Raw genomic sequence first — 27140 nt, forward strand, 5'->3', positions numbered from 1 at the left:
TCTCTCCCATTCCAAAAGCCAATTTGAGGGCAACCCCAATTCTATAAAATTTCTTATTAAACCCTTTCCACCCTTCTCTCTCCTCCAGGCTTTAAGGCACACCCTCCTGCTTTATTTTCCCTGCCTCATTTCTCCTTGTGAATTGTTATGGGACTTTGTTATTAATGCAAGATGTATTTGTGTAAAATCCAGACTTTTTAAAATCACTAGTGCCTGTGGGTTTACACTGTTGCCTTCAAACTTTGGTCAACTGACACCATGAACAAAAGCACTCAAACACCCGATTATATTATAAATGTACTTTACCAAGTTACTATAACATTATACCTGGTATCAAATTTTGTTACATACAAAGTAACTAACCTTTGACCAACTCTGTTACACACATAAGTATTCAAAAGGTATCAAAACACCACAAAATTTTCAAGTGTATGACTTTAGACTCAGACGCTACCCTTAGTAAGGTGAATTGATCAGATTCACTCTGCTGATGGTTTTGTTCCAATGTCTCCGAGTTCCAGACTTGGGCGTCTTGCTTCCACAGTGATTGGGCTCGGGTTACTGCTGCCGATATCTGTGTCTCTTTTCCTTATAGAGATCCTGTTAGCACTGATCATGATTCACCAGTCATGGGACAGGAACTAATCAATCACTGACTTTTTTTGGCACGAATACAGAGAGTTGTGCCTCTGTCAGGTTGTAATTCTCTCAGGAACACAACACACAATCATTGTCTGTTCAAGGCATAAGAATAGCCACTGTCCAATCAATTCCTATGTTTGTTCCATAGCTGCACATCTTGTTCTTTGCTACTCCCACAAGTGCTTAGCCTAATACAGAGTTAGCCCTTTTCACCGTCAGGCTTTGCTGGAGTCTTCACTAGTTCTTGATGAATACCCATCAATGACAACTACCCTAGAGAAGATAAATGCAGTTTGCGCAAACCGTCATGAGAGAGCTGTGTTCTGCACCTTAGAATATCAGGAAAGGGTCAAACTTTTCTTGATTGGAGCTAAACATCTCTATTTGCTTCGTGACTGGTTCTTGAGCAAGAACTTAGTTGGTTCTGTCAAAGTGCCACTCAGGAAGAGAAACTGAAACCAGAAACAGGGTGAAAAAATCGGTATAATTAATAAAACTCAACAAAATTATCTGAGGCCAGAGTTGCATTACTTTGTACTCTCCCTCTTACTGTTTTTTTTTATTTAAGTTGTAAAACTTTTGTCATGTTATCTCGTTGTTGGGCTGGACATCGCTGATGTTTGTCGTCTATTAAATGTAAGCTTTCACTGTTGGCAGGATCGGAAGAATGGCAGGAGTATTCACGAAGCTGCTGGTCTGCCGTTTTTCGAAATATTTGTTGATGCCCCTCTGCATGTCTGTGAGGAAAGAGATGTGAAGGGACTGTACAAAAAAGCCAGAGCTGGTGAAATAAAAGGTAAGTATTGTGATAGTACAGGGAGCATTTGGGAATATAGGACACACAAGATGGGGGGTAGGATGGTTTTAGCATCTAAACATGTGGAAGACACTTATTATACTTAATTTATTTCTTTCAGCTTTATTTTGGGGAAAAAAATCTTCACGCTAAGCACCTTGATTTTTCTGAATGGACCCACAGTAAATGGTCACCAGTGCAGAATTTCACCATTTCTTTTGTCCCTTCTGAATTTGGAACCTGGGCATTCAATATCTGGCCATTCCCTGGTCAGAACAGAAGACATTTGGCCCATCATGCCACTGCCAGCTCTTTAAAAGAGCTCTCCTAAGTAGTCCCACACCTCTGCTCTTTCCCCCTAACCCTGCAATCTTTTTTTCAATCATGTATCTAATTCCAGTTTGAAAGCTATCATTGAATCTCCTTGCACTTCCCTTTCACGCATTGTCTTCCAGACCGTCATGATTTGCTGTTCAAACAAAATTCTCATCCACTCTAGTTTTTGTACCAATTATATTAAATCTGTCATTCAATTGTTAACCCTCCTGCCAAAGGAAAGGGTTCATCCCTACCTTCTCCACCAAAATCCCTTGTAATTTTGACAGCCTCATTAAATTTCATGTTAACCTACATTAAAATTTGGTGTATGTTTTTAAATTCAAGGGATGAGACAGAAACGGAAGTTTAAGACCCATGCATAACGATCAAGTGACTTGTGACAATCAGCAAAGATTTGTTAGAAGTTAAAATATCAGAGACGAACAAAGGCACATGCCTTGATTAGAAACTTAACCATAGCCAGTTACCTAGTCATTCATCTCAATTGGTAGCTATTGCGTGTGTGCAAATTGTCTGTTGTGTTTGCGACAGGGAGGGCATTTCAAGATGTATTTGGTTATGTGGTGCCTTTAGTCCTCCTGAGGAATGAATGAGTCATCATTTAAATGCAGGTTGTGTTTTTTTATCTGGATGTATTTATATAATCTTAGAATGTACACACCCTTATTTTTGTCACAGAAGTCCCACTTCAGAATCAGATCTCAACTGCAGCCAAATTTTTGAAGTTATTGCACACAGCAAGAGTTTGAGTGTGGTTGCTCATTCCCTCCACAGGACTAAATGAATGGGTGGCTAGCTGTTGGGTTCTGAATTTACAAAATAGCGAACATCTTTGAGGGGCAGGGAAATTGCGAGTTATGCTGAACCTGGTGGCAATCTGCAAATCCTAAACTTTCATGTGCTCCTTAATTTAAAAGAAAGTCAAACAGCTCTCGTTGCTGTACACTTTGCTGTCTCATTTGTAGACCATTTACTTGTGGGATCGTATTAAATAAGTAATGCATTCTCATGGCAAATGTGAAATTTGAATTTGTTAAAGAAAAAACTGGAATTAAAAGTCTAATGATGACCATGCAGCCATTGTCGATTGTTGTAAAAACCTGTTTGGTCACTAATATTCTTTGGGGAAGGAAATCTGCCCAGTCTGCCCAAAATGTGTCTCCAGATCCAAAGCAATGTGATTGACTCTTAAATGCCCTCTGAAATAGCCACCCGGTTCAAGGACAGTTAGGGGCAATAAATGCTGGCCCAGTCAGCGACGCCCACATACTATGAGTGAATAAAAATAATCTCCCTTGTAGATGCAGAGTCTTGTTGGAGTAAAGTTCTGTTGCCACCAGACAGTCAGTGAGTGGTGGTCTTCTGCCACTGTCAGCTGGGCTACTTGTTCACTGGGTTAGTTGAGAAGCAACTCAGCAGAAGCAAATTCTGCATTCATTTGTTCACAACACATACATTCCACTTGGAAAACATTCAGAAATGGGAATGTTGTCTGATTTCCAGTATGGCCAATAGCTGCTATTGGCTGTACTGGAATCAGTTGACTCACCACTAAGAAGTTATCAAACTTTTAGTCAATGAATTCTACATTGGTAGCACTTTTGAACAAATATGCAATTAGGAAGGTGGCAAATATCTTTTGTTAAATTGCACAGTTAGTCACTGGCTAAGGAGCACAATATCTTTATTGTCTTTTAGGGTTCACCGGTATTGATTCAGAGTACGAGAAACCAGAAGCTCCTGAGCTAGTGTTGAAGACTGATGTCTGTTCCGTAAACGAATGTGTCCAGCAAGTGATTGAGTTGCTTCAAGAGAGGGTAAAGGTTCACCCGTGTCCTGAATTGTGTTGGCTTTACATAGCATCGAGTTTATTAGAGTTGCAGGAGATTAGTGGATATGCCAAAAGTCCAACATGGGCAGGCTAACCCTAGAGTAAATTTTCAGGTTTCACAAAAGCAGGCAGCCCTAGGAAACCTGACTGCACTGCAGCAGCCCCGGTGTAAGGCAGAAGCAAAATACTGCGGAAGTTGGAAGCCTGAAATAAAAAGAGAGAATGCTAGGAATACTCGCGAGGTCAGATAGCATCTGAGGGGAGATAAACAGGCTATCATTTCAAGCTGATGATCTTTCTGTTCAGATGAAAGGTCATTGACCTGAAACTTTAGCTCTTTATCTCTTTATATAGGTGCTGCCTGACCTGCTATCTAAGGCATTTTCAGTGAACTGTGTGTGTCACATGGGTTCTTGGAAATTGTGCACGTAAGTGGTAGGTACAGCACAGATCAACTCTATGAAACTGCAAACCTATTAATCTTGCTTCGGTACTGTGTAAAAACGTGAGGATAACCATTATGATTAACTTGCCAAGAGCCACCAACATGGACTCGGAGGGAGCAACTCTTTCGGGAGGAAATGACATCCAAATTAACTTTTTATTTAAAAATATATATATAATTCTTGGGATGTGAATTCACTGGCAAACCTGGCATTTATTGCTCATACTAACCCCAAACAGATGTAATGCAACCCTTTTCCATACTGTTAGCAGTTTTAAAACAATTTAAGAGGTCTCACAACACCAGGTTAAAGTCCAACAGGTTTATTTGGTATTGCGAGCTTTTGGAGCAGCGCTCCTTCATCAGGTGAGTCAATTGATAAAGGAGCAGCACTCTGAAAGCTGATGCTACCAAATAAACCTGTTGGACTTCAACCTGGTGTTGTGAGACTTCTTACTGTGGCCACCCCAGTCTAATGCCGTCTCCACATCATTAAAACAATTTATATCCTTATGCTTTTCATAATCTTGGAACATCCCTGTGTCTTCCATTGCCATTCCATAGATTTCAGCACATAATCTAGGTGGCCATTCCACTGCGATACAGAGGTGTGTTGTAGGCAAGTTGTTTGTCAAGCTTCCTACGTTGCAGCAGTGACTACACTCCCAAAAAAAAATCTGAAGTGCCCGTCAATCCCTTTGGGATGTCCGTGAAAGTGAATAGCGCTATATAAATGCAACCCTTTTTACTTCTGGGTAGGAAGGAAAGACTAATCATGTCAAAACAATCGAGTGACACTATTTACCAGAAATCCCATGCCAGCATCTTTTTCCAAATTGGCAACAAGGCTTAGGCAGGATCAAGAGTAGGCCATTCCGCCCTTTTGTCCAGTTTTACCATTGTATCTCATCCTGGTCCGTCTGTGCCTCAACTCTTAACTTTGGTCTAGATTGCTTGACACATGTGCCCCTTTAATTTTTTTTTCTTTGAGCATGCTGTTTATCTCAGTGGCAGTGCCTTTAAGTCTTTCTGAATACTGGTGGAAGGTAGTTATTTTAAAGGGGACAGCATGTGAGTAACCTATGCCATACCTTCCAGATTGCTGTGCAGCTGACAGGGAACTTACTGAATAACAACCCTGTTGACTTTTCTCTGAAGAAATTTCAATTGACTTGCCTTTTAAAGAGAGAGTTCCATATTTTCAATACCTTTCATGTGGAAAATGTGTTTCCTGATTTTTGCTCATGAAAGAACCGGCCCTAATTGTCAGATTGAGACCTCTTTTTCTGCCTTCCACGTCCCCCCAACAACCAGAGGAAACCATTTCTCTGTACTTTCAATCATAGTCTCAATTAAAATCACCCCTCAACCACCTGAACTCTCAGGAATAACTGGCCTACAGTGGTGTGTGTTTAAAGAGAGAAAGAACAAGCAGGATCTTGCAGCCTTGAGAATAGAGAACTTTTTGTCCACCTTTAGAGAAGCATTTCGGTCATCACTTCTCCAATCTGGCCACAGAGTCTACTTATATATATTGGGAGACAGGAACTTAAAAGCAAATCTTCCAGTCTGCTCGAGTATGATTTATAAAGTGGAGGGTTTTTTTTGTTAAAGGCAAGTGTTAAATTCTCTGCAGTCTGAACTACTATCTGACTGTCATCACTTTCTGGAGGTATTTATTTTGTTAACTAACAGCGCCAGAAAGGGGAAAACTCCTGTGTCTGCACCGACAGGATAACTAAGAGACGTGAGCTTGTGGTTTACCACCCAGCCCCCCAAAAATGAGCATTATTTTTTAATCGACGTTTAGACAGATGTTTTAAATAGAGCTCTTCATGGAGGTCTGCATGTTTGTGATTTTGTTTTATTTCCGTTGAGGTTGACCATGAATTTGGCTATGACTTTTGGAGTAATCATTTTTTGTGCATTCATAAAACAGAATCCATCCAGTACCTTAATTTTAGATTAAAGCACCTCCTTACGCAGACCTACTGTCACGTATTTCATAGATGAGAGATGCCCATATTTGTAATAAAATGGTTTAATTTTATTTTCCTTCTTTCTGACCACTTTGCTTTTACTGAATATGAACACAAGATGGCATTCCAGGATCAAGCATTTTAATTCTCCCCCCTCATCTGTTGTTCAACCACTCATGGCAATGTAAATTAGCTTAAATTTGACCACGTTTGACTGGTGGTCCAATGTTGTCACTAACTGGATTTTTTCTTGAGGGTTTTATCGGTTGTTTCAAACAGGACATTGTCCCAGTTGATGCGTATGCTGAAATAAAGGAACTGTTTGTCCCAGAGAACAAGCTTGATCTTGCCAGAGCCGATGCAGAGACTTTGCCAACCCTGGAAATTAATAAGGTATGACCTTTTTGTTTTCTCTTCTGCAACTGCTTTAAACTGTGGCGCTGCACAGGCTTGGCTCAGCTGATAATACTCACTTCGCAGTCCATGTGGAGTTTGCACATTCTCCCCATGTCTGTGTGGGTTTCCTCTGAGTGCTCCGGTTTTCTCCCACAGTCCGAAGATGTGTGGGTTAGGTGCATTGGCCATGCTAAGTTGCCCCTTAGAGTCAGGGGTGCTAGCTAGGATAAGTGCACGAGCTTATGGGGATAGGGTTTGGGTGAGATTGGGGTCGGTGTAGACTCGATGGGCCAAATGGCCCCCTTCTGCACTGTAGAGTTCTGTGATTGTACCAGTCAAACGGCAGTGGAGTTTGAGCCCCACATCTGTATTCAAGCTCTTAAGATCTAGGTTGATTCCAGTGTTGGAGATGTTATCCTTCAGCTGAGTTGCTAAATCAGGCCCCTGCTTGCCAGGAGCGATGGGTGTTAAAGATCCTAGTTTTGGTCTCTTATTGAGGGAGTCCAGCGAAGGTTCACTGAACTGATTCCTGGAATGGCAGGACTGACCTATGGAGAAAGACTGGACCAACTTGGCTTGTATTCACTCAAATTTAGAAGAATGAGAGAGGATCTCATAGAAACATGAAATCCTGATGAGACAGGACAGGTTAGATGCAGGAAGAACTTTCCCAATGTTGGGGAAATCCAAAACTAGGGGTCATGGTCTAAGAATAAGGGGTAAGCCATTCAGAACTGAGAAGAGGAAGAACTTCTTCACTCAGAGTTCTAAACCTGTGGAATTCTCTACCACAGAAAGCTGTTGGGGCCAGTTCGTTAGATATGCTCAAGAGGGAGCTGGACGTGGCCCTTGCGGCTAAAGAGATCAAGGGTTATGGAGACAAAATGGGAGTGGGATGCTGAAAGTGCATAATCAGCTATGATATTGAATGGTGATGCAAACACAAAGGGCCAAATGGCCAACTCCACCTATTTTCTATGTTTCTATCCCAGGGCAGTATTTGAAAAAAGCAAATTTACTGACCAACGTTCAACCCTTACCGAATGGTAACTCAAAACATCCTCTACTGCACCATATCAGTCTGTCATTTCACATTGAAGGGATTGCCGTTATTCGAATTACATGTAGTTACTAATTAGGTGTGTCCTCATTTACACTGTGCTGGTTCCAGAAGACTGCCTCATATTCCATTTTACTCGGTATCCTTAACTGAATGAAACCAATCTTGATTTTTGCACAACTTTTTCCAAATGTTCAGTTGCCAGCAACATGCTTCCTAAATTTCAGGAAATAATCCTGCGCACGAAGATGTTGCAGGTTAAACTGGATGCAGCAGTGTGATTGATCATTGTGGCAGGTTGCTGAGCGATATTGCACTGTATTGTGGGGTTTTGGACCAAATCCAGGCACTTGGGCACATAACCAAGACACTGCAGCATGAGGGAGTGCTGCATTGTCAGAAGAGCGGCCTCGGGTAAATGTAAGAGATCAGGTGGTGCTATTTGAAGAAGAGCAGGAAGTTCATACTGATCTGACACCTCAATGTGCAAGCTAACTGCTGCATTTCCCTGTTCAGCAATTGCAACTGCACTTCAAAGGTAGGTCATCAACTGTTAAGTGCATTGCGAAAGAAGGAATATAGATGTAGGCCTTTCTTTCTTTGAATCGGAAATGACTTCTCAATTCAAACGCTGTTTTTGAGGTGTTTTCATTGGGGAACTGTCAAGGCTCCTTATGGACTTGAAGCCGGATTTGCGCCATAATCACCAACATGCAGCAAGCCTAGAAGTTGCAGTCTGTGATATTTATTGTTTTATTAGAGACATTAACTTGCTTAAAATAGATTACCAGAGTAATATTGCAATGCAGTGAACATTCTCATGCAAATATCGTGAAAACGAATTCCTAGCTTTTTGTTCATACAATGACGGTAGAATCCAGTAACAAACAGTATTTATAATAGCCCTGAGAAAACTGCTTGCAAAAAGTTCAGGCTCAAATACACTAATGCTGCATTTTATCACCACCTCCACCGCCTTCCTTAATCAAACCCCAAAATCCCAGAAATTTGCTGCCTCCATGAAATTATGCACACTTCTTTATAGCAAACTCACCCATTCCAGTGATGCTGGTTGCAGTTGTAATGCATCTTTTGATGTAAAATAACAAAGACTTTGAATTCTGATTCTGTTAGTTGAGTTGTCCCCTCACACTGCCAGCTGAAATAAACCCAAGGAGAAAGGGGATACATTTTTCAGAATAAGAACAGTTTAAGGACTTGTATGTGTTTACACCACTGCACATGGCTGGATTGATGAGCTTTAAGTATGAGAAAGATGCTGATTACATATAATTTATATTTATTTCAGATAGTTACTGTTCCTTTTGTATACAATTGCTTTTTCAATAAATGCTCAATTCTTTCCCCCCCCATCCCAATCCTCCCTTCCCTGGCACCCCAGAGAAGGTGGCTAATTTTAAGTCCCCTCGGAGAATACGGGTCTGCAACTCATTTAAATTACAGTAAATAACAAGTGTGCTGGAGCCTGTCTCGCTGGCTCCCAGACTGAGCCGCAGTTGCTGCTGCCGTCAGTAGCTGCTCTGTCCCTGTACTTTGCCAATGATCGGAGTGGTGTTTCGAATTAGTAACGGTTAGGAGTGAATTCACTAACAGATGAATTAATGCACAGTATATACATCCCTTAAAAGCATAAGTAAGAAATGTTTATTTCAGTTACAAAGAAATCAGAAAACAACCAAAGATTGAATTGCAGAATTTGCTTTGGTTATCCCTTAAAGTTCATGGGAAAAGAATGAATGTTTCCAAATATGGGAAAAGTTATAAAATTAACTTAACGTTTACCAGACATCTTTCAGGAAACATTGCTGTCCCTGGAAATCCTTCATTTAAGGCCTGTGGCCTTCTAGGCTGGTGCAGCAATGTCAGGTACGGTCATTGTCGCTGGACCTGGAATGTTTGCCACTAGCGAGTGGCAAGGTTTTGAACTGTCTAACACACAAAGGGCAGGAATGGAATGGGTTCATCCAAGTACCATCAATGTTTCCTGCTGTCCTGACCAGTACTTATCTCTTAATCAAAGTCACCGAGCACAGATTACCTGGTTACTTATGCCATGTGAGAAGTTTCTCAACACCAGGCTACTTCTTACTGTGCTTATCCCAGTCCAACACCGGCATCTCCATGTCATAGTTATGGCGTTGCAGCTTGTGGATATTTACAATATGTAAATTGGCTGCCACACTTGTATACTGTGACTCTATTTAATAATAAATTGGTTTTGAAGTGCTTTGGGCATCCTGAGAATGTGAAAAGGCTTGATGTACACTGTACACATGTTTTGCTCTGTTGCAATTCCCAGAGAGACCATTAATGGGTAAAGAGAACTAGTTATTCTCTAGAGGAACTATATCTGAAGATTTCAAGTTTTAGACAAGAACTTTATGGCCCTAAACAAAGCAAACACTTCAAAATTAAACCTATTTTGTAATTAAGTTTTGAACTGTGTTCTACTTTTTACTTCCACCCAAGAATTCCCTTGTACATTACAGAATCTTGAGGGTTCATTCTCTTCTCCTGGGACCAAACCAAGGTGTGCCACAGCTCTCTGGTATTCACATTGATTCTCCTTAGTGTTCCAGCTATTCTGAGGTATAAGATTTCATGGGGATCCTTCCACCAGCATTTGGCTAGGCAATGCTTCAATTTTCCTTTAGGACGTCATGACTGTGGACTTCTTAACTCAAACTTGAAAGCTTACTGCTTTCCTGCTAAGTGGCTGCACTTCAGAAGCCTCCTTGAGTTTCTAATAGCCCTCTGCTCCTGGTTGTACAACTCCTGGCAGTCTCTTATCTCAGCCTTCCGCAAGCGGTAACCAAACTGACTGCCTGTTTCTGAGAGGAAAAACACATAGATAAAGCCCCGAACAAAAGTGTACCTCCCCACTGGTCCATTTCAATAGCAACGTGGCATACTTTGGGATGTTCCAAACTGAAATTTAAACTAATTATCTTCTATCTTTGATACTGCGATCCACATGAATCATATATACCTTTAATGGAGATAACAGCCCTTTGCTGATTCCACCAAGGAACCCACTTGTTTACAAGCAATTTTTAGATTCTTTGGATTGAGAATTACATGAATAATTTTAATTCCTTTTCTGAAATAACTAGATATCCTGCCCCCTACCTCTTGTACCAAGGGCTAAACCACGATGATTATGAAATTAGAGGTTTGTGAGTACCATGATTAAAAATGAAACCTATACCTCTGTTCATCTTTCTAGGTGGATTTGCAGTGGGTGCAGGTTCTGGCTGAGGGCTGGGCTACTCCACTCAATGGCTTCATGAGGGAACGTGAATTCTTGCAGTGCCTTCATTTTGGCTGCTTGTTGGATGGTAAGAACTCAAGTAATCACTGGGTGAGAGTGACAAAGCCTAAACTAAGGTCCAGATGATCATCCTTTTTACATGGGGCAAAAACAATTGTCCTTTTTCCGTGAGGGAAGAAAAGCCAAAGCTCTAACACCATTTTGTCAATCTGAATGTTTGCGCATTTGTATAGCGTACAAGAAACAGTACTTTTCACTGTATGCTAATACATGTGATAATAATAAATCAAATCATATGTAAAGAATTGGGTGTAAGGGCTGCAATGTCACAGACTGCAAGTGGAAATTTACAAGAGTTTGCACTTGGATGTAACATGCTGAACCAAAAATTTCACCTATGAATTGGCAGGTTTAAGGGTTAATAATAGTTAACGCCAATTGAAAATGTCACAACCATATTTCTGCATAGCCCTGTATCGAAAATGTATTTCATTTACAATGTAGCTGGAAGATTCTGACAGTAATGCTTTTGTACGTTGTTGACGGTAGCAAGGGCAAGCTCTTGGCCAGCAGTATCCTGGGCACCCTTTTTTTTCAAACAAGATGGAACTGCAGACAGAATCAAGACATAATTAGAAAATGAAAGGCAAAAAATGCTGGAAATGCAGCACCTGTGGAGAGAGGAATGAAGCTTAACATTTCAGGTCAGATTTCCACCATGTGTAATGTTTTGCTTTTCTGTTCAAGGTAAAGTTGTAATCCATAGAATCCCTACAGTACAGAAGGACACCATTTGGCCCATTGAGTCTGTACTAACCACAATCCCACCCAGTCCCTACTCCCATAACCCCCACGTATTTACCCTGCTAATCCACCTGACACTGGCCAGTCAACCTAACTTGCACATCTTTGGACTGTGGGAGGAAACAGGTGTAGCCGGGGGAAACTCACGCAGACATGCGGAGAAAGTGAAAACTCCACACAACTAAGGCTGGACACGAACACAGGACCCTGGCACTGAGAGGCAGCAGTGCTAACTACTGTTCTCTATAATGTTCAAGTTAAATGAAATAAGAGAATGGAGGGGATAATTGGACCAGTCAGTATAGGTGCAATTACGATCCCCTTTTGAAGGTTCTACTTCTTGTCCTTGTATTTTACACAAATTATCAGCTCCTCTGTTTATGTTTATAATGGGAAACTATCTGTGTGAATTTGTCATCCTTAACGGAACATTCTCACCAGCAGTGGAATACCACAGAGGGTGGCATGGTGTCACAGTGGTTAGCACTGCTGCTTCACAGCGCCAGGGACATGGCTTAGATTCCCAGCTTAGGCCACCATTTACGCAGTGTCTGCACATTCTCCACGTGCTCCGGTTTCGTCCCACTCTCTGAAAGACATGCTGGTTAGGTGCATTGGCTGTGCTAAATTCTCCCTCAGCGTACCGGAACAGGCGTCGGAGTGGGGCGATGGGGAGATTTTCACAGTAATTTAATCGCAGTGTTAATGTAAGCCTATTTGTGACACCAATTAAAATAAAAATAAATAAAATAACCTGCTCTAATATTGGCAGTTTACATTGAGAGTTTAGTTGTGGAGATGTGGAGTCAGAAATTTATAATGGAAAATGGTGACCGAAGATGTGGCATACAGATGTATACCACATTATGAATTGTTGGAGCCTCAGTTAACCTGAATGTTAACCCTTAGCGGGATCACACTTTCTGTCTGGTGCCTGAGTTCTTTGATTTTTCTTTTCCTGTAATGTTGGATGAAGCTTGATGTGTGGCTTTTTTTCCTTCCTTCCAAAGTTTAGGTTACTAGTAATCAAAGTATGGCACTTTGAATAAGAGTTAATATAAGTGTTAATTAAACCACATTGGAGGCAATTCACTATCACTTGTGTGGCGTGTTGGTGGAATATTCATAAGAGTTTTAAAGTAGCTGGGTAACAATTCCACAGTAAAAAGTCTGACAACACCAGGTTTTAGTCCAACCTATTTATTTGATAATATTCTCACTAGCTTTCGAGGGGACAGCGGCTGTCCCCTCGAAAGCTAGTGAGAATATTATCAAATAAATAGGTTGGACTAAAACCTGGTGTTGTCAGACTTTTTACTGTGTTTACGCCAGTCCAACGCCGGCATACCCACATCATAACAATTCCACAGCAGAGGGCTCAGATCTTCCGTCCTCTCACTCTCCAGGATCTGCCAGAATTATGAATATGGTACTTCAGCAACCTGTTTCCATTATTTAAGATGCACCTTGGCTTAGGTGGCCAAAAGTGTCTTGTTACTAATCTCACTTGAGTTGCCAATGAGCTCACTCACACAGAGACCTGATACTGTATAATGTCTCCTATTCAGGGATGGGGAAGGAATTTTTAAATGTAATTTATTTGATGCAGCTTGGTACAGGTATGTGGAGATGGTGGTGCACTCCATGTGGGAAGGCCTCAATGAAGTGTACTAACCACCTGAATTTTTTTATTTGTGTACTCAGCAATTCTGTATCATTTACTATTCATGCTTTTGTTTTACTGTGTTGTGTGCTGCAGGAGGCCTCATTAACCTGTCGGTGCCCATCATCCTGACAGCGACAAATGAAGACAAAGAGCGATTGGATGGCTACACTGCCTTTGCGCTGGTGTACAATGGGCAAAGGGTGGCTATCCTTCGCAATCCAGAATTCTACGAGCACCGGAAAGAGGAGCGTTGCGCACGTCAATGGGGAACAACCTGCAAAGAACATCCTTACATTAAGGTTTTGCTAAAAGCATTTATTCTCCCTCTAAGATCAGTGTGACATTTCGATAACTTTCCCAGTTCAGTACATATAGCACCATGAAACTAAAGGGCAGCACGATGGCACAGTGATTAGCACTGCTGCCTCACAGCGCCAGGAACTTGGGTTTAATTATGACCTCGTGTCACTGTCTGCGTGGAGATTACACACTCTCCTGTGTCTGTGTAGGTTCCCTCCAATGCTTCTGTTTCCTCCCACAGTCCAAAGATGTTCAGGTCAAATTGACTAGCCATGCTAAATGCTCCTTACTGACAGGGGATTATGAGGATAGGGCCTTCGTGGGATTGTTGTTGGTGCAGGCTCAATGGGCTGAATGGCCTCCTTTTGCACTTTAGGAATTCTATGATCCTATAAACAGGAGGCATGTAGGAGCTTTGTCCTATTTAGATCTGGTCAAATAAATTAGTGTCAACTAAAGAAGAGGTGTTTGGGAATGTTTGACTGCAAACATTCCCCACCCATCAGTAATTTCAGTAACGCAGCCTGTTGCTCAACTGAACTGCGTAATTTTAGTATGGAATATAAAGGATACCATTAATTCTCCCCAGTGGTCCTTTATGCTGACCATGTAGAGGAATATAAAGCTACTAGTATGGCACACCTTGTTTAAAATAAACTTTTAATCATCTTTATTTTTCAAATATGTCCAAAGATGTGGGGGTTAAGTTAATTGGCCACGCTAAATTGACCCCAGTGTCAGGGGAATTAGGGTAAATGTGTGGGGTTACGAGAATAGGGCCTGGGTGGGATTGTGGTTGGTACAGACTCGATGGGCTCAATGGTCACCACCTGTACTGTTGGGATTCCATGGAAATATTGAAAAATAATTTAAAAATATAACTAATTAATATGTTATTTTGGACATGTATTCAGTTACCTGCATTTTCTGTATCCTCGCATTAACACTGAAATTTTAATAAGGCGAGGCATCAATCTTTGGTTGGTGTTTTTGGACAGCTGGATCCCTATTTCCTGTAAAAGTGCTGGGAAAACTTCTTATTTAGTATCTGAAGAGAGATATACATAGGGTTTGCCCTTTCTGTCAGAAGTAGAGTTTATTTATTAGTCACGAGTAAAGCTTATGAATGAAGTTACTGTGAAATTCTCCTAGTCGCCACACTCCGGTGCCTATTTGGGTCAATGCACTTAACCAGCACATCTTTCAGAAAGTGGGAGGAAACCCACACAAACACGGGGAGAACATGCAAATTCCACACAGACAGTGACCCAAGCTGGGAATTGAACCTGGATCCCTGGTGCTGTGAAGCAGCAGTGCTACCCACTGTGCTACTGTGCCACCCTGAATTGGAGCATGCTGTGGATATGCCAGCGTTGGACTGGGGTAAACACAGTAAAAAGTCTGACAACACCAGGTTTTAGTCCAACCGATTTATTTGATAGTAAAGCTAGTGACTTTACTATCAAATAAATCGGTTGGACTAAAACCTGGTGTTGTCAGACTTTTTACTTGGAGCATGCCACAGACGAACAGTTCACAGGCAGGTATAGAACCAGGGGCAACGGGGAGGGTGGCGGTGGGGGATTGTGACTCAATGGTGGAAAGAAGACAATTGACAGAAGTAGTGATAAAAGGCAAAAAGGTGATGCTAATGAGAGAAATAAAAGATATATCTGGAGGATGTGTCAGCATCGACCTGAAATATTAATTCTTCTTTTATCTTCACAGCGATAGCCTACACTGTGGAGAGTTTCAAACATTTTGGGTGGGATTTTCTGGCTGCACTCGCCCCAAAACCGGAAAATCCTGCCAGAGGTCAATGGACCTTTTCACGATGCACTCCCTGCCTGCTTCGATTTCTATGGTGGACTGAGTGGGAATATTTCCCCCTTTGTGTTTTAGATGTTTTGAGCATTTTGTTTAAATTTTAGATTCTCAACATTTAGAGTGACAGCTTTTATGTCTGTTATTCTCTGTTGCTTCATTGAAATGTAAAGGTTTTGTTCAATTATGTACTCTTATAAATTAACAGATGGTAATGCAGAGTGGCAACTGGCTGGTGGGTGGAGACCTGCAAGTTCTTGATCGTATCTATTGGAATGATGGCCTCGATCATTATCGTCTTACCCCACGGGAACTAAAGCAAAAATTTAAGGCAATGAATGCCGGTGAGTAACATCAACCATTTACAGTTTTACTGCAGGACTAAAGTCCAAATTCCTTGTGATATTTCACATTTATTTTATGGTCGTGCAATTATTTAGTGTGGATGCTCGGGACTAAATACCAAACCAGTCTTTCTTTCATTCCTGTTGTTAGTGAAGATTGTGAATCCCAAGAAATGAACATGTCCTAATGCTGGCTCTTCAGTTGCAGTAGCTGTGGTCCTCTTGTTAAGTTTTTGGCACAACTTCCTGCATTATTAAGACCTGTGCCAGGTCGCCTTATGGTTTCCTGTTTCTCCTGAACTCGTTGGGTAGCGCTTTCGGCCTGTGGGTTTAAGACCCGTTCCTGAGACTTAGGGCGACACCGCAATGCAGCACTGAGGGAGTGCTGCAGTATCAGAAGAACCGTCTTTCAGATGAGATCCTAGATTGAAGCCCTGCCTTTCCTGGTCGGGAAAAGTCGTTTTTCTGATTATTGTTCATGAATCTATCTACACATACGTTATACTTGTAACAAAGAACAGTACAGCACAAGAACAGGTCCTTTGGCCCTCCGAGCCTGTGCTGATCACGTTGTCCTATCTAGACCAACCACCTGTATCCTTCTATTCCCCATCTGTTCATGTGACTATCCAGATAAGTCTTCAATGTCACTAATGTATCTACCTCAACCACCTCACTTGGCAGTGCATTCCAGGCCCCCACCACTCTGCGTTTAAAAAAAAAACTTCCTCCACACACTTCCAATTAACTTTCCCCCCTTATCTTGAACTTGTGCCCTCTTGTAATTGTCATTTCTGCCCTGGGAAAAAGCTTCCAGCTTCCAACTTCTTATGTCCCTCATAATTTTATAAACTTCTATTAGGTCGCCCCTTAGCCTCCATCTGTCCAGAGAGAACAATCCCAGTTTATTCAATCTCTCATAGCTAATACCAGGCAACGTCCTGGTAAGCCGTCTCTGTACACGCTCCAAAATCTTCACGTCCTTCTAGTAGCGTGCTGACCAGAATTGGAAACAGTATTCCAAATGTGGCCTAACCAATGTTTTAAAACTTGACATAATTTGCCAACTTTTATACTCGATGCCCCATCCGATGAAGGCAAGCATACCATATACTTTCTTCACTACCTTTTCCACCTGTGCTGCCACTTTTAAGAACATAAGAAATAGGAGCAGGAGTTGGCCATCTAGCCTTTCGAGCCTGCCCCGCCATTCAATAAGATCATGGCTGATCTGTCGTAGCTCAGTTCCACTTTCCCGCTTTCTCCCCATAACCCTTAATCCCCTTGCCTACCAAAAACCTATCTACCCGCGTCTTAAATATATTTAGCGAGGTAGCCTCCACCACTTCAACGGGCAGAGAATTCCAGAGATTCACCACCCTTTGAGTGAAGAAGTTCTTCCTCAACTCCGTTCTAAACTGCTCCCCCTTATCTTGAGGCTGTGCCCTCTAGTCCTGCTGTCCTTTCTGAGCGGGAAGAACCTCTCTACCTCTACCCTATCCATCCCTTTCACATTCTTATACGTCTCAATGGGATCCCCCCTCATCCTTCTAAACTCCAACGAGTACAAGCCCAGTCTATTCAGCCTCTCCTCATAGCTCAATCCACTCAACTCCAGTATCAGCCTAGTGAGCCTCCTCTGCACTCCCTCCAACGCCAAAATATCCTTGCGCAAGTGAAGCGACCAAAACTGCACACAGTACTCCAGCTGCGGCCTCACCTGTGCCCTGTACAATTGCAGCAAGACCTCCCTACTTTTATATTCAATCCCCCTCGCTATGAAGGCCAGCATCCCATTTGCCTTCCTGACCACCTGCTGCATCTGTCGGCTGGGTTTTGCGACTCATGCACAAGGACCCCCAGGTCCCTCTGCACCATAGCATGCTGCAGCTTTTCGCCCTGTAAGTAGTAGTCCTTCCTACTATTATTCCTACCAAAGTGGATAACCTCACATTTGCCAACATTTGTATTCCATCTGCCAGGTCCTCGCCCACTCGCTCAGCCTGTCTAGATCCTTCGGCAGACTTTCCACACCCTCCACACAAATTGCTGTTCCACTTCTCTTTGTGTCACCGGCAAATTTTGACACCTTACACTCGGCTCCCTCCTCCAGATCATCTGTATAAATGGTAAATAGCTGAGGCCCCAGCACCAATCCCTGGGGCACTCCACTAGTCACCAACCGCCAATCCGAATAGCACCCATTGACACCCACTCTCTGCCTCCTATTTGACAGCCAATCCCCTATCCACACTAACACCTTACCCCCAACTCCATGCCCTCTAACCTTTTGTAACAACCTTTTGTGCGGCACCTTATCAAACGCCTTCTGAAAATCGAGAAACACCACATCCACTGGTTCCCCTCTATCCACCGCCCTAGACACATCCTCATTAAATTCCAATAAATTTGTCAGACACGACTTCCCCTTAACGAATCCGTGCTGCGTCTGCTCTATCAAACAATTCTTCTCAAGATGCCTCGCTATTTTCTCTTTGATTACGGATTCAAGCATTTTTCCTACAACAGACGTTAAACTAACCGGCCTATAATTCCCTGCCTTTTGCCTGCTACCCTTTCTAAACAGCGGCGTAACATCAGCCGTTTTCCAATCTTCCGGCACTTCCCTGGAATCCAGCGAGGTTTGGAAAATAATCACCGAGGCATCCACTATCACCTCTGCCATTTCCTTCAGAACCCTTGGATGCATTCCACCCGGTCCTGGGGACTTGTCCACCATCAGTCCCTCTAGTCTGTTGAGCCCTGCCTCTCTAGTAACAATGATCTCATTCAGGCCCTCCACTCCTACCATCTTTCCATTGTTAACACCCGGCAAACTATTCGCGTCCTCCTCCGTGAAGACCGAAGCAAAAAAGTTATTCAAGGCCTCAGCCATTTCCTCATCCCCCACCATTAAATCCCCCCTCTCATCCTCTAAGGGTCCAACGTTCACCCTAGCCAGCCTCTTCCTTTTTATATGTTTATAAAAACTCTTACTATCCTTTTTTATATTTAGCGCTAGCCTAGATTCATAGTCTATCTTTCCTTTCTTTATCAACTTCTTCGTCATTCTTTGTTGATATTTAAACCTCTCCCAATCCTTTTCTCGCCCACTACTTTTAGCCACTCTGAACACATCAGCTTTTAATTTAATACTCTCCTTTAGCTCCTTCGTTATCCACGACTGATTATCTCTTCTCCTACGATCCTTCTTTACCATCGGAATAAATTTCTGCTGAGCACCAAGAAAGATGTCCTTAAAGATCCTCCACTGTTCCTCAGCAGACCTACCGACCAATCTGCGCCCCCAGTCTACATTTGCCAATTCCTCTCTCACCCTATCGGACTCCCCTCTGTTCAAACAAAGGACACAGGTCCGGGATCCTACTTTCTCCTCCTCCATCTGCATCAGAAACTCCACCGTACAACGATCACTCTTCCCAAGAGGATCCTTCACAACAAGGCCCCTAATTCTACCTGCCTCATTACATAACACCAGATCTAAGATAGCTCACTCCCCTGTCGGCTCCAACACACACTGTTCAAGGAAACTATCCCGGCAGCGTTCCAAGAACTCTTCCTCAAGCCCACTGCGTCCAACATAGGTCGTCCAATCAATATGTACATTGAAATCCCCCATAATTATCGCTGCTCCACTCCTGGACGCAGCATTTATTTGCGTGTTTATAGCCTGCCCCACCTCCAGGTCATTATTTGGGGGCCTATAGACGACACCCACCAGCATCTTCCCCCCCTTGCTGTTCCTAATCTCCACCCACAACGATTCCAAGTTCTGCTCTTTGGCGCCTATATCTTCCCTTACTACCACCCTGATACTATCCTTAATCACAGTAAAAAAAAACACCAGGTTTTAGTCCAACCGATTTATTTGATAGTAAACTCACAAGCTTTCGAGGGGACTCCCTCTTCGTCAGGAGAATGAAGAGGGAGTCCCCTCAAAAGCTTGTGAGTTTACTATCAAATAAATCGGTTGGACTAAAACCTGGTGTTGTCAGAGTTTTTACTGTGTTTACCCCAGTCCAACGCCGGCACATTCACATCATGACTATCCTTAATCAGCAGAGCTACACCGCCCCGACTTTTTCCTCCCGTCTATCCTTCCTAAACACTTGATACTCCTGTACACTCAGCTCCCAGTTCCTGTCATCTTGCAACCACATCTCTGTAATGGCCACCAGATCATATCCATTTGTGCTGATCTGCGCCACCAGCTCGTTACCTTGTTCCGAATCTTCGTGCATTCAGATAGTGTCTTCATCCCAGCCTTCACCTGGACCCTATTTGAAGGAACGCTACCAACCTTACTCATGCCCCCCTACTCCCTTTATTATTGGGACATCCTTGGCCTCTTCCCGTACCTGTCCCTCTCCTTTACTTTAGACCCTGTAATTTCACCTACCCTCACATGCGCGCGCACACATGCACGCACGCACACGCGCACGCGCACACACACACACACACACACACACACACACCCCACCACCACCACCCAATTAGTTTAAAGCCCTATCCACAGTCCTATTTATACGATTCGCCAGGACTCTGGTCCCAGCACGGTTCAGACCAACACCATCCCACCTGCCCCAATACTGGTGCCAATGCCCCATAAATTCAAACCCATTCCTCCCACACCAATCCCTGAGCCACCCATTCATCTCTTTAATCCTATCTACCCTACGCCCATCTGCACGCGGTTCAGGTAGTAATGCAGAGATAACCACCTTGCCGGCTCTGCTTTTTAATTCCATTCCCAGCTTTTCATACTCCCTCTCCAGATCCTCAGTTCGCATTTTGCCTATGTCGTTGGCACCGACATGCACCACAACGACTGGATTCTCACCCTTCCACTCCAGGTTCCTCTGTAGCCCAGATGTGACATCCTGGACCTGAGCACCAGGCAGACAACACACCCTTCTGTGCTCTTTATCATTGTGACAAAAGACAGTGTCTATACCCTTAACCACACTATCCCCAATTACCACTACATTCCTTTTTACCTTCTCTTTGTCTATGTCCTGTGTCTGCATCACTATACCGTGTGCAGTTTGCTCATCAACCTCACAGCCCTCATTCTTGTCCACACTGGAAGCAAGAACCTCAAACTTGTTATGCAGATTTTAAAGCCCTGTGGACTTGCATGCCCAGATCTCTCTATGTCTATGCTTCTGATGGTTCTGCCATTTGTTTTATAACTCCCACCTGAACTGGATCTGCCAAAATGCATCACCTCGCATTTGTCGGGATGAAATTCTATCTGCCATTTTTCTGACCAATTTTCTAGCTTATCTATATCCTGCTGTATTCTCTGACAATCTTCATCACTATCTGCAACTCCGACAATCTTAGTATTTTCGCAATGTTAGAATTTACATAATATCAGTAACTATACTTCAAAAAGCATTTGATTGGTTGCAGAACACTTTGGTGATGTCCTGAGAATGTGCAAAGTGCCATTAAATGCAAGTTCATCTGTTTGCTCTCTAATCTGAAATTGGGTACAGCTGGTGTTTGTGAATTATGGTACAATTCAGTAAATAAGCTTTTGCAATAAATATTCTGTGTATTCTCCCCAAGCACCTTGAAGCTCAAAACACTGATGCTTTGCAGAATGGCTTGGTTGCTGTAAGGCCTGCCACTTGTATTCTGACTGACTTGAACTTTTACATCTGTAATGGATCAAAAAAGTTGATACCTGGAAAATCTTGACGTGGCCCAAGAAAGTGTTCAGGAGATGGTCAAATGCAAATTATCCATACTGGTCATCAGGTCACTATGAAGGCAGTCAAACAGCCATGACATTACTTTGAGCCAATGGGATTTTCTCTGTCTCTCCTCCACTCCCACCGCTTTTTCTCTATTAACAATGTCATAAGAGGCTAACTGTGTGTTCAGTATACGTTCCCAATCATCATGCTAAATGGTAACACTTGCGCATTGGCATAGGAGGGAGTAATGAATTAAATATAGCCATCCTTAAACAGCTGCTATTGTTGTGACCCATTCTTTGTACTCCACTTAATGCCACCTGGTGTTTCTCACACTGGGGGCTTGCAGTGGGAAACTTATCACCTTATGTATTCAGAAACTTATCAATTACTTGGTTCTTGGCGTTCATAATTTAGCAGCACTTCTCAATACTGTGATAGGAGGGCTAAAGTTATGTACGTATAACTTCAGAAGGGTTGAACTTTCGTATGTATAACCTTCATGTCGCTCAGCACCCTTATTTGGGCATATATCAATATTTCTTCATTATCAGTGGATCAGTATTCTAGAATTCCCTGCCTAACATTGATGGAAAAGCAACAATTCGAGTGGACGATCAACCATCACTACTTTGGGGCAACCAGTGGTCAGCATTATGGTGCTTTGCCAGCGTTATCCTTGATTTGAGAATAAGTAGAGGCTAAATATTCTAAAACGTCCAAGCTGCGCATTCTGTTCTTATTCATTGCACAGTGAGCTGCCAATGTCAAAAGATGTTATGCTCACAGTGGAGATCATTGAGTTCTCCACAAGGTGGAAGCAAAAACTCAGTTACTTCCTAAATGCTGGCCAAAGAATGACAGTGGTTGGAGACAAGAGAATCTCCAAACCATCTACACAGCTGGAGGAAAAATAAGATGGGGGATTAAAAGAAATTGAAAAGGAAAATACTGGCACTATATTTCCCCATAATTCTGTTCTCTTTTATCAGTCTTTGACTTTCTGTCTCCATGGGCCCGTATTTTCTAATTTCCCCCTTTCTCTTGGTGTTCTCCTAGGTGTTGAGTTTTTCAAAATTCCATTTCTTCAGTTCAGCATCACTTGAGCCAGAGTTTGGTGTCATTTATTATGTATTCAATTAGAGGTTATTCCAAAAACGTACACAGTTACAGTTAGCATTATTACAGTATACAAACAGAAATGCTGGAAACACTAACCATTATGAAAGATTAAGTCAGATTAGGCTGGAAATGTCCAGAAGGTCTGGCAGAATCTCCAGAGAGAGACAGGTAACATTTCAGGTCTGTGACCTTTTATCAGAAGTTGATGCTGAGCTGAGATCCTCCACAGATTTCAGATTTTGCACTGCTTCTAGTGTCTCGGGCAGATGAGTGTGCTTGGCAATGAGTTATTTTCTATTGACTTTATTCCTTAGTGCTGCACACCTTCTGGCGCATCAAGTTTTCACCAGCATTATCAGATTAATTCATCTTTATGGCACTGACTTTGTAGGAGCAGATTGCACATTATATTAATTCCATCTGATGTGAGATGACTCCAGAGTTTCCAGGGACCCAACTCTGTCAATGATATTGCACTGAACATTACCTAGCTTGATTCTGCTGGTCTTGCTCCTCTCTTTGGACACTGAGGGCATGTCATGCAAAGATTCCTAATCATGGCTCACGCATAGGGCAAGGTGAGGAGGCAAGCCCTAAGAACTACCTTAGCCAGTATGGAAATTGAATCCAAATCATCATTTTCTTCCATAAAAACTGAACACCTTATGTATAATGGAAGGGGTAAGCAGCTGAATTTTCAGCATTGTTCCAGTCTCACTTTGTTGCGTCCAGCTACTTTGATTTTGTAGCAGCATTGAGCCCTCCCAGGTCTGGGGTAGCATAATAACTGCAGAGTAAAGCCGACACAATATTTTGGGAGAATTCTGGCTGATGAGTGCAAGATGAAAAGCTTTGACAGCATGTCTCCTTTTTCAGCAGTACTCAAGTTCTGTCATGTTCTACCAAAATACAAATTAATGTATAAAGAGCATCTCTTCATGTTGTTGTACATAGAGTCCTGTGTACTGCAATTACTATGTCAGCTTCACTTCAAACTTCTGGCAGGTAACCATAATAGGGATTTTGCATGATTTTTTGCTATTGAGAAAGCTAGGATAAATTCCTAGTATGACTAAGAGGAATGCAAAGTTAAGATGACTCCACATGATTGTTGGAGACAAGTATCTTAATCTAGTTAGATCTAGCAATTGTGTAAACCTTTGAATCCAGTCTTTAAGGAAAACTGACCATTTGGCTTTGTTTGTTTCCTTTTCTGCACGAACTCACATCACTCTGATTGTTCACATTGATTCCATTGTCTCTTCATGGAAATTTAGCATTTACTGCTAAAGGAATTGAATATAAAAGTAGTGATGTGTTGCTGCTCCTGTGCAATGTTTGACACCACACTTAAAACATCGTGTGCTGATTTGGTCCCTTTGAGGGATGTCGTTGCATTGGAGGTGGTTTGGAGGAGATTTACCAGATTGATTCCAGAGATGAGAGGTTTGTTTTATGAAGAGAGATTGGGCAGTTTAGGCCTATACTCCCTGGAGTTTAAAAAAATGAGAGGAGATCTAGTTGGGCCTTACAAGATGATAAAAGGGATTGTCAAAGTAGATGTAGAGAGGATGCTTCCTCTTGTGGGGCAATCTAGAACAAGAGGTCATCGTTTTGGGGTAAGGGGAGGCAGATTTAAAACAGATAAGGAGAAATTACTTCTCTGAAAGGGTCACGAATCTGGAATTCACTACCCCAGAGCGTGATGGATGCCAGGACTTTGAGTAAGTTTAAGGGAGAGGTGGACAGATTTTTAATTAATGGGTTGGAAGGGCTATGGTGAACAAGCAAGTAAGTGGAGTTGAGGTCAACATGAGATCAACCATGATCATACTAAATGGTGGAGCAGGTTCGAGGGACTGAATTGCCTACTCCTGCTCTTAGTTATGATCTGTAGTGCAGGGACACCATACGACATTACTCGGCTGAAATTTCACAGTGACTATGACACAAACATTCTATCAGAATGTTGATGTGACCATATACATCCTGAAAAATTTGGAGCTGTTGTCCAGGTGCCAGCCTTCCTGTCAGAGCATATTGTTCTTGTAACTGAGAATTTGTTCCTGGGCAAATCAGGTTACATAGTTAATGTTGATATGGTCTTGAGTTTAATCAGATCACCTACTTGATGACCATTATCAGGTCTGTAATAATTCTTATTCTGGGCAGCATGGTGGAACAGTGTGTTTAGCACTGCTGCCTCACAGCACCAGGGACCCGGTTCAGTTCTCGGCTTGGGTCGTTGTGCGGAGTTTGCACGTTTCCCTGTGTCTGCGTGAGTTTCCTCCAGGTGCTCTGGTTTCCTTCCATGGTCCTAAAATGTGCTGGTTAGGCTGTGCTAAAGTGCCCCTTCATGTCAGGCTGATTAGCTCAGGTAAATGCATGTGGTTATGAGGATAGGGCCTGGGTGGGATTGTGGAAGTTGCAGACTTGATGGGCCAAATGGCCACCTTTTGCATTGTAGGATTCTATGGAGACTATTATAGGAGTTTTAATACATCAGAAGTGCAATTGATGTCATAAGCTATTTGTTGACATTTCTGATGTATTGTTGTCTTGTAACTTCCCAGAATCATGTTGTTTTTCTTTTCTATGTCCTAGTTTATAGTTTATCATTTGCTTTTTGGTCAGCAGCTGTCATAATGAACAGCAACATATGGCCATTGCTCACAACCAGGTGGAGATGTTGGCTCAATTTGTGATTGGGTCAATAGTGATATCAAGGTTTATATAACTTCCTGTTGCTAAGATTTATGCCATTGACTGACATAGGAGCGTAGAACAAAGAGATCTAGAGGTACTGGTTCATAGCTCCTTGGAAGTGGAGTAACAGGTGGACAGAGTAGTGAAGAAGGCTTTCGGTGCGCTTCGTTTATAAAATAATGAGGGGTATAGTTAAGGTAAATAGTCAATATTTTTTCCCCAAAGGTAGGGGAGTCTAAAACTAGAGGGCATTGGTTTAACGTGAGAGGGGAGAGATACAAAAGGGTCCAGAGGGGCAATTTTTTTACACAAGGGTGGCAAGTGCCTGGAACAAGTTGCCAGAGGAGGCAGTAGAGGCAGGTACAATTTTGCCTTTTAAAAAGCATTTAGACAGTTACATGGGTAAGATTTGGTATTGAGGGATGTGGACCAAACACAGGCAATTTAGAGAGTTACGTGGCTAAGATTTGGTATCGAGGGATATTGGCCAAACTTATGCAATTGGTACCAGCTTAATGGTAAAACTGGGCAGCATGGACAAGTTGGGCTGAAGGGCTCGTTTCCATGCTGTAAACCTCTATGGCTCTAAGAAAATGAAAAAACATTTTCACCAAAATATTAATTAAGTTGTACAGGATGTTACCAGAGGAGATCTATGAAGCAGACAAAATGACTTGATAGTTGCATTTTTAAAGAGAGAACTCAGTTAAAGAATACAAGTGTTAGGAATCATATGAAAGTGAATGTTACCTTTAAAACTTAGTGTACCTTTAAGAGATTTTTTTATTTAAATCTTGTTCTCTGCAGCTCTGTGTTGCTGAGTTGTCTGTGTGAGACCTTTTATTGCTACTTAAATGGGGTTTGTTTATTTTTACTCTGGGATCTTTTATGACCTTGTATTGTTAGAAGGAAGATCATGTGTTTTGGACAGTTTCTTTTCTTTCCTAGTGAATTTAAGGTTTCGTTTTCTGTTTGGCTGGCGGCAGTTTAGTTTTAGAAGAGACATTGAGCTGAAAAGAAGTGTTGCTCTCTCTCCCTGGTTTTTTGGAAATTCCGCTGGTTAGCTGAAAGCAAATCTTCTTGTCTTCCTGGAGTAGAGAATATGCTGTCCGTGGCTCGACCAGAGTCTCTCCCTGGTGTTCTAGAAAGCTGTTCTGACTTCAAGCTTGCCTGTGTGTGCCTTGAGGGTTGCAGCATTCATCCAAAGGACTCAGTCCCAGTATCATGTGAGCATTAGTCTTTGCCATGTTAAACCTGTGGAAAGGGTTTTTTGTCAATGGAAAGTTTTGCTTGATTGGAACACTTTAGATATATTAGTTAAGACTTGTACATTATTGTGGTTGTTTTGTTTTTGTTTGATTGATAAAAATTATTGCCAATTTCCTTTCCATACATGTCAACTATATTCCAAAATAAACTTTATTTGATAAAAGCTCCCCAATGGGACAGTTGAATCATATAAGAACATAAGAACATAAGAACATAAGAAATAGGAGCAGGAGTAGGCCATCTAGCCCTTCGAGCCTGCCCCGCCATTCAATAAGATCATGGCTGATCTGTCGTGGCTCAGTTCCACATTCCCGCCCTCTCCCCATAACCCTTAATCCCCTCTCTTATCAAAAACCCATCAACCCACGTCTTAAAAATATTTAGCGAGGTAGCCTCCACCACTTCAACGGGCAGAGAATTCGAGATTCACCACCCTTTGAGTGAAGAAGTTCTTCCTCAACTCCATTCTAAACCGTGCCCCCTAGTCCTACTGTCCTTTCTGAGCGGGAAGAGTCTCTCCACCTCTATCCTATCCATCCCATTCATCATCTTATATGTCTCAATGAGATCTCCCCTCATTCTTCTAAACTCTAACGAGT

General features: G+C 42.3%; 1 protein-coding gene across 1 annotated transcript in view; it reads left to right on the forward strand.

The window, feature by feature from the left end:
• papss1 (3'-phosphoadenosine 5'-phosphosulfate synthase 1) overlaps positions 1-27140 on the forward strand; it is a 52492-nt gene that overhangs the window by 12665 nt on the left and 12687 nt on the right. The window contains exons 4-9 of the mRNA XM_080195305.1: positions 1300-1438; positions 3476-3594; positions 6312-6425; positions 10736-10847; positions 13344-13549; positions 15583-15718. Coding sequence (XP_080051431.1) covers positions 1300-1438; positions 3476-3594; positions 6312-6425; positions 10736-10847; positions 13344-13549; positions 15583-15718 — 826 coding nt within the window. The remainder of the gene's footprint in view (positions 1-1299; positions 1439-3475; positions 3595-6311; positions 6426-10735; positions 10848-13343; positions 13550-15582; positions 15719-27140) is intronic.

The sequence above is a fragment of the Carcharhinus amblyrhynchos genome, chromosome 1 (genome assembly GCF_965287045.1).
Source record: "Carcharhinus amblyrhynchos chromosome 1, sCarAmb.v2.hapA, whole genome shotgun sequence".
In the NCBI taxonomy this organism is placed as follows: domain Eukaryota; kingdom Metazoa; phylum Chordata; class Chondrichthyes; order Carcharhiniformes; family Carcharhinidae; genus Carcharhinus; species Carcharhinus amblyrhynchos.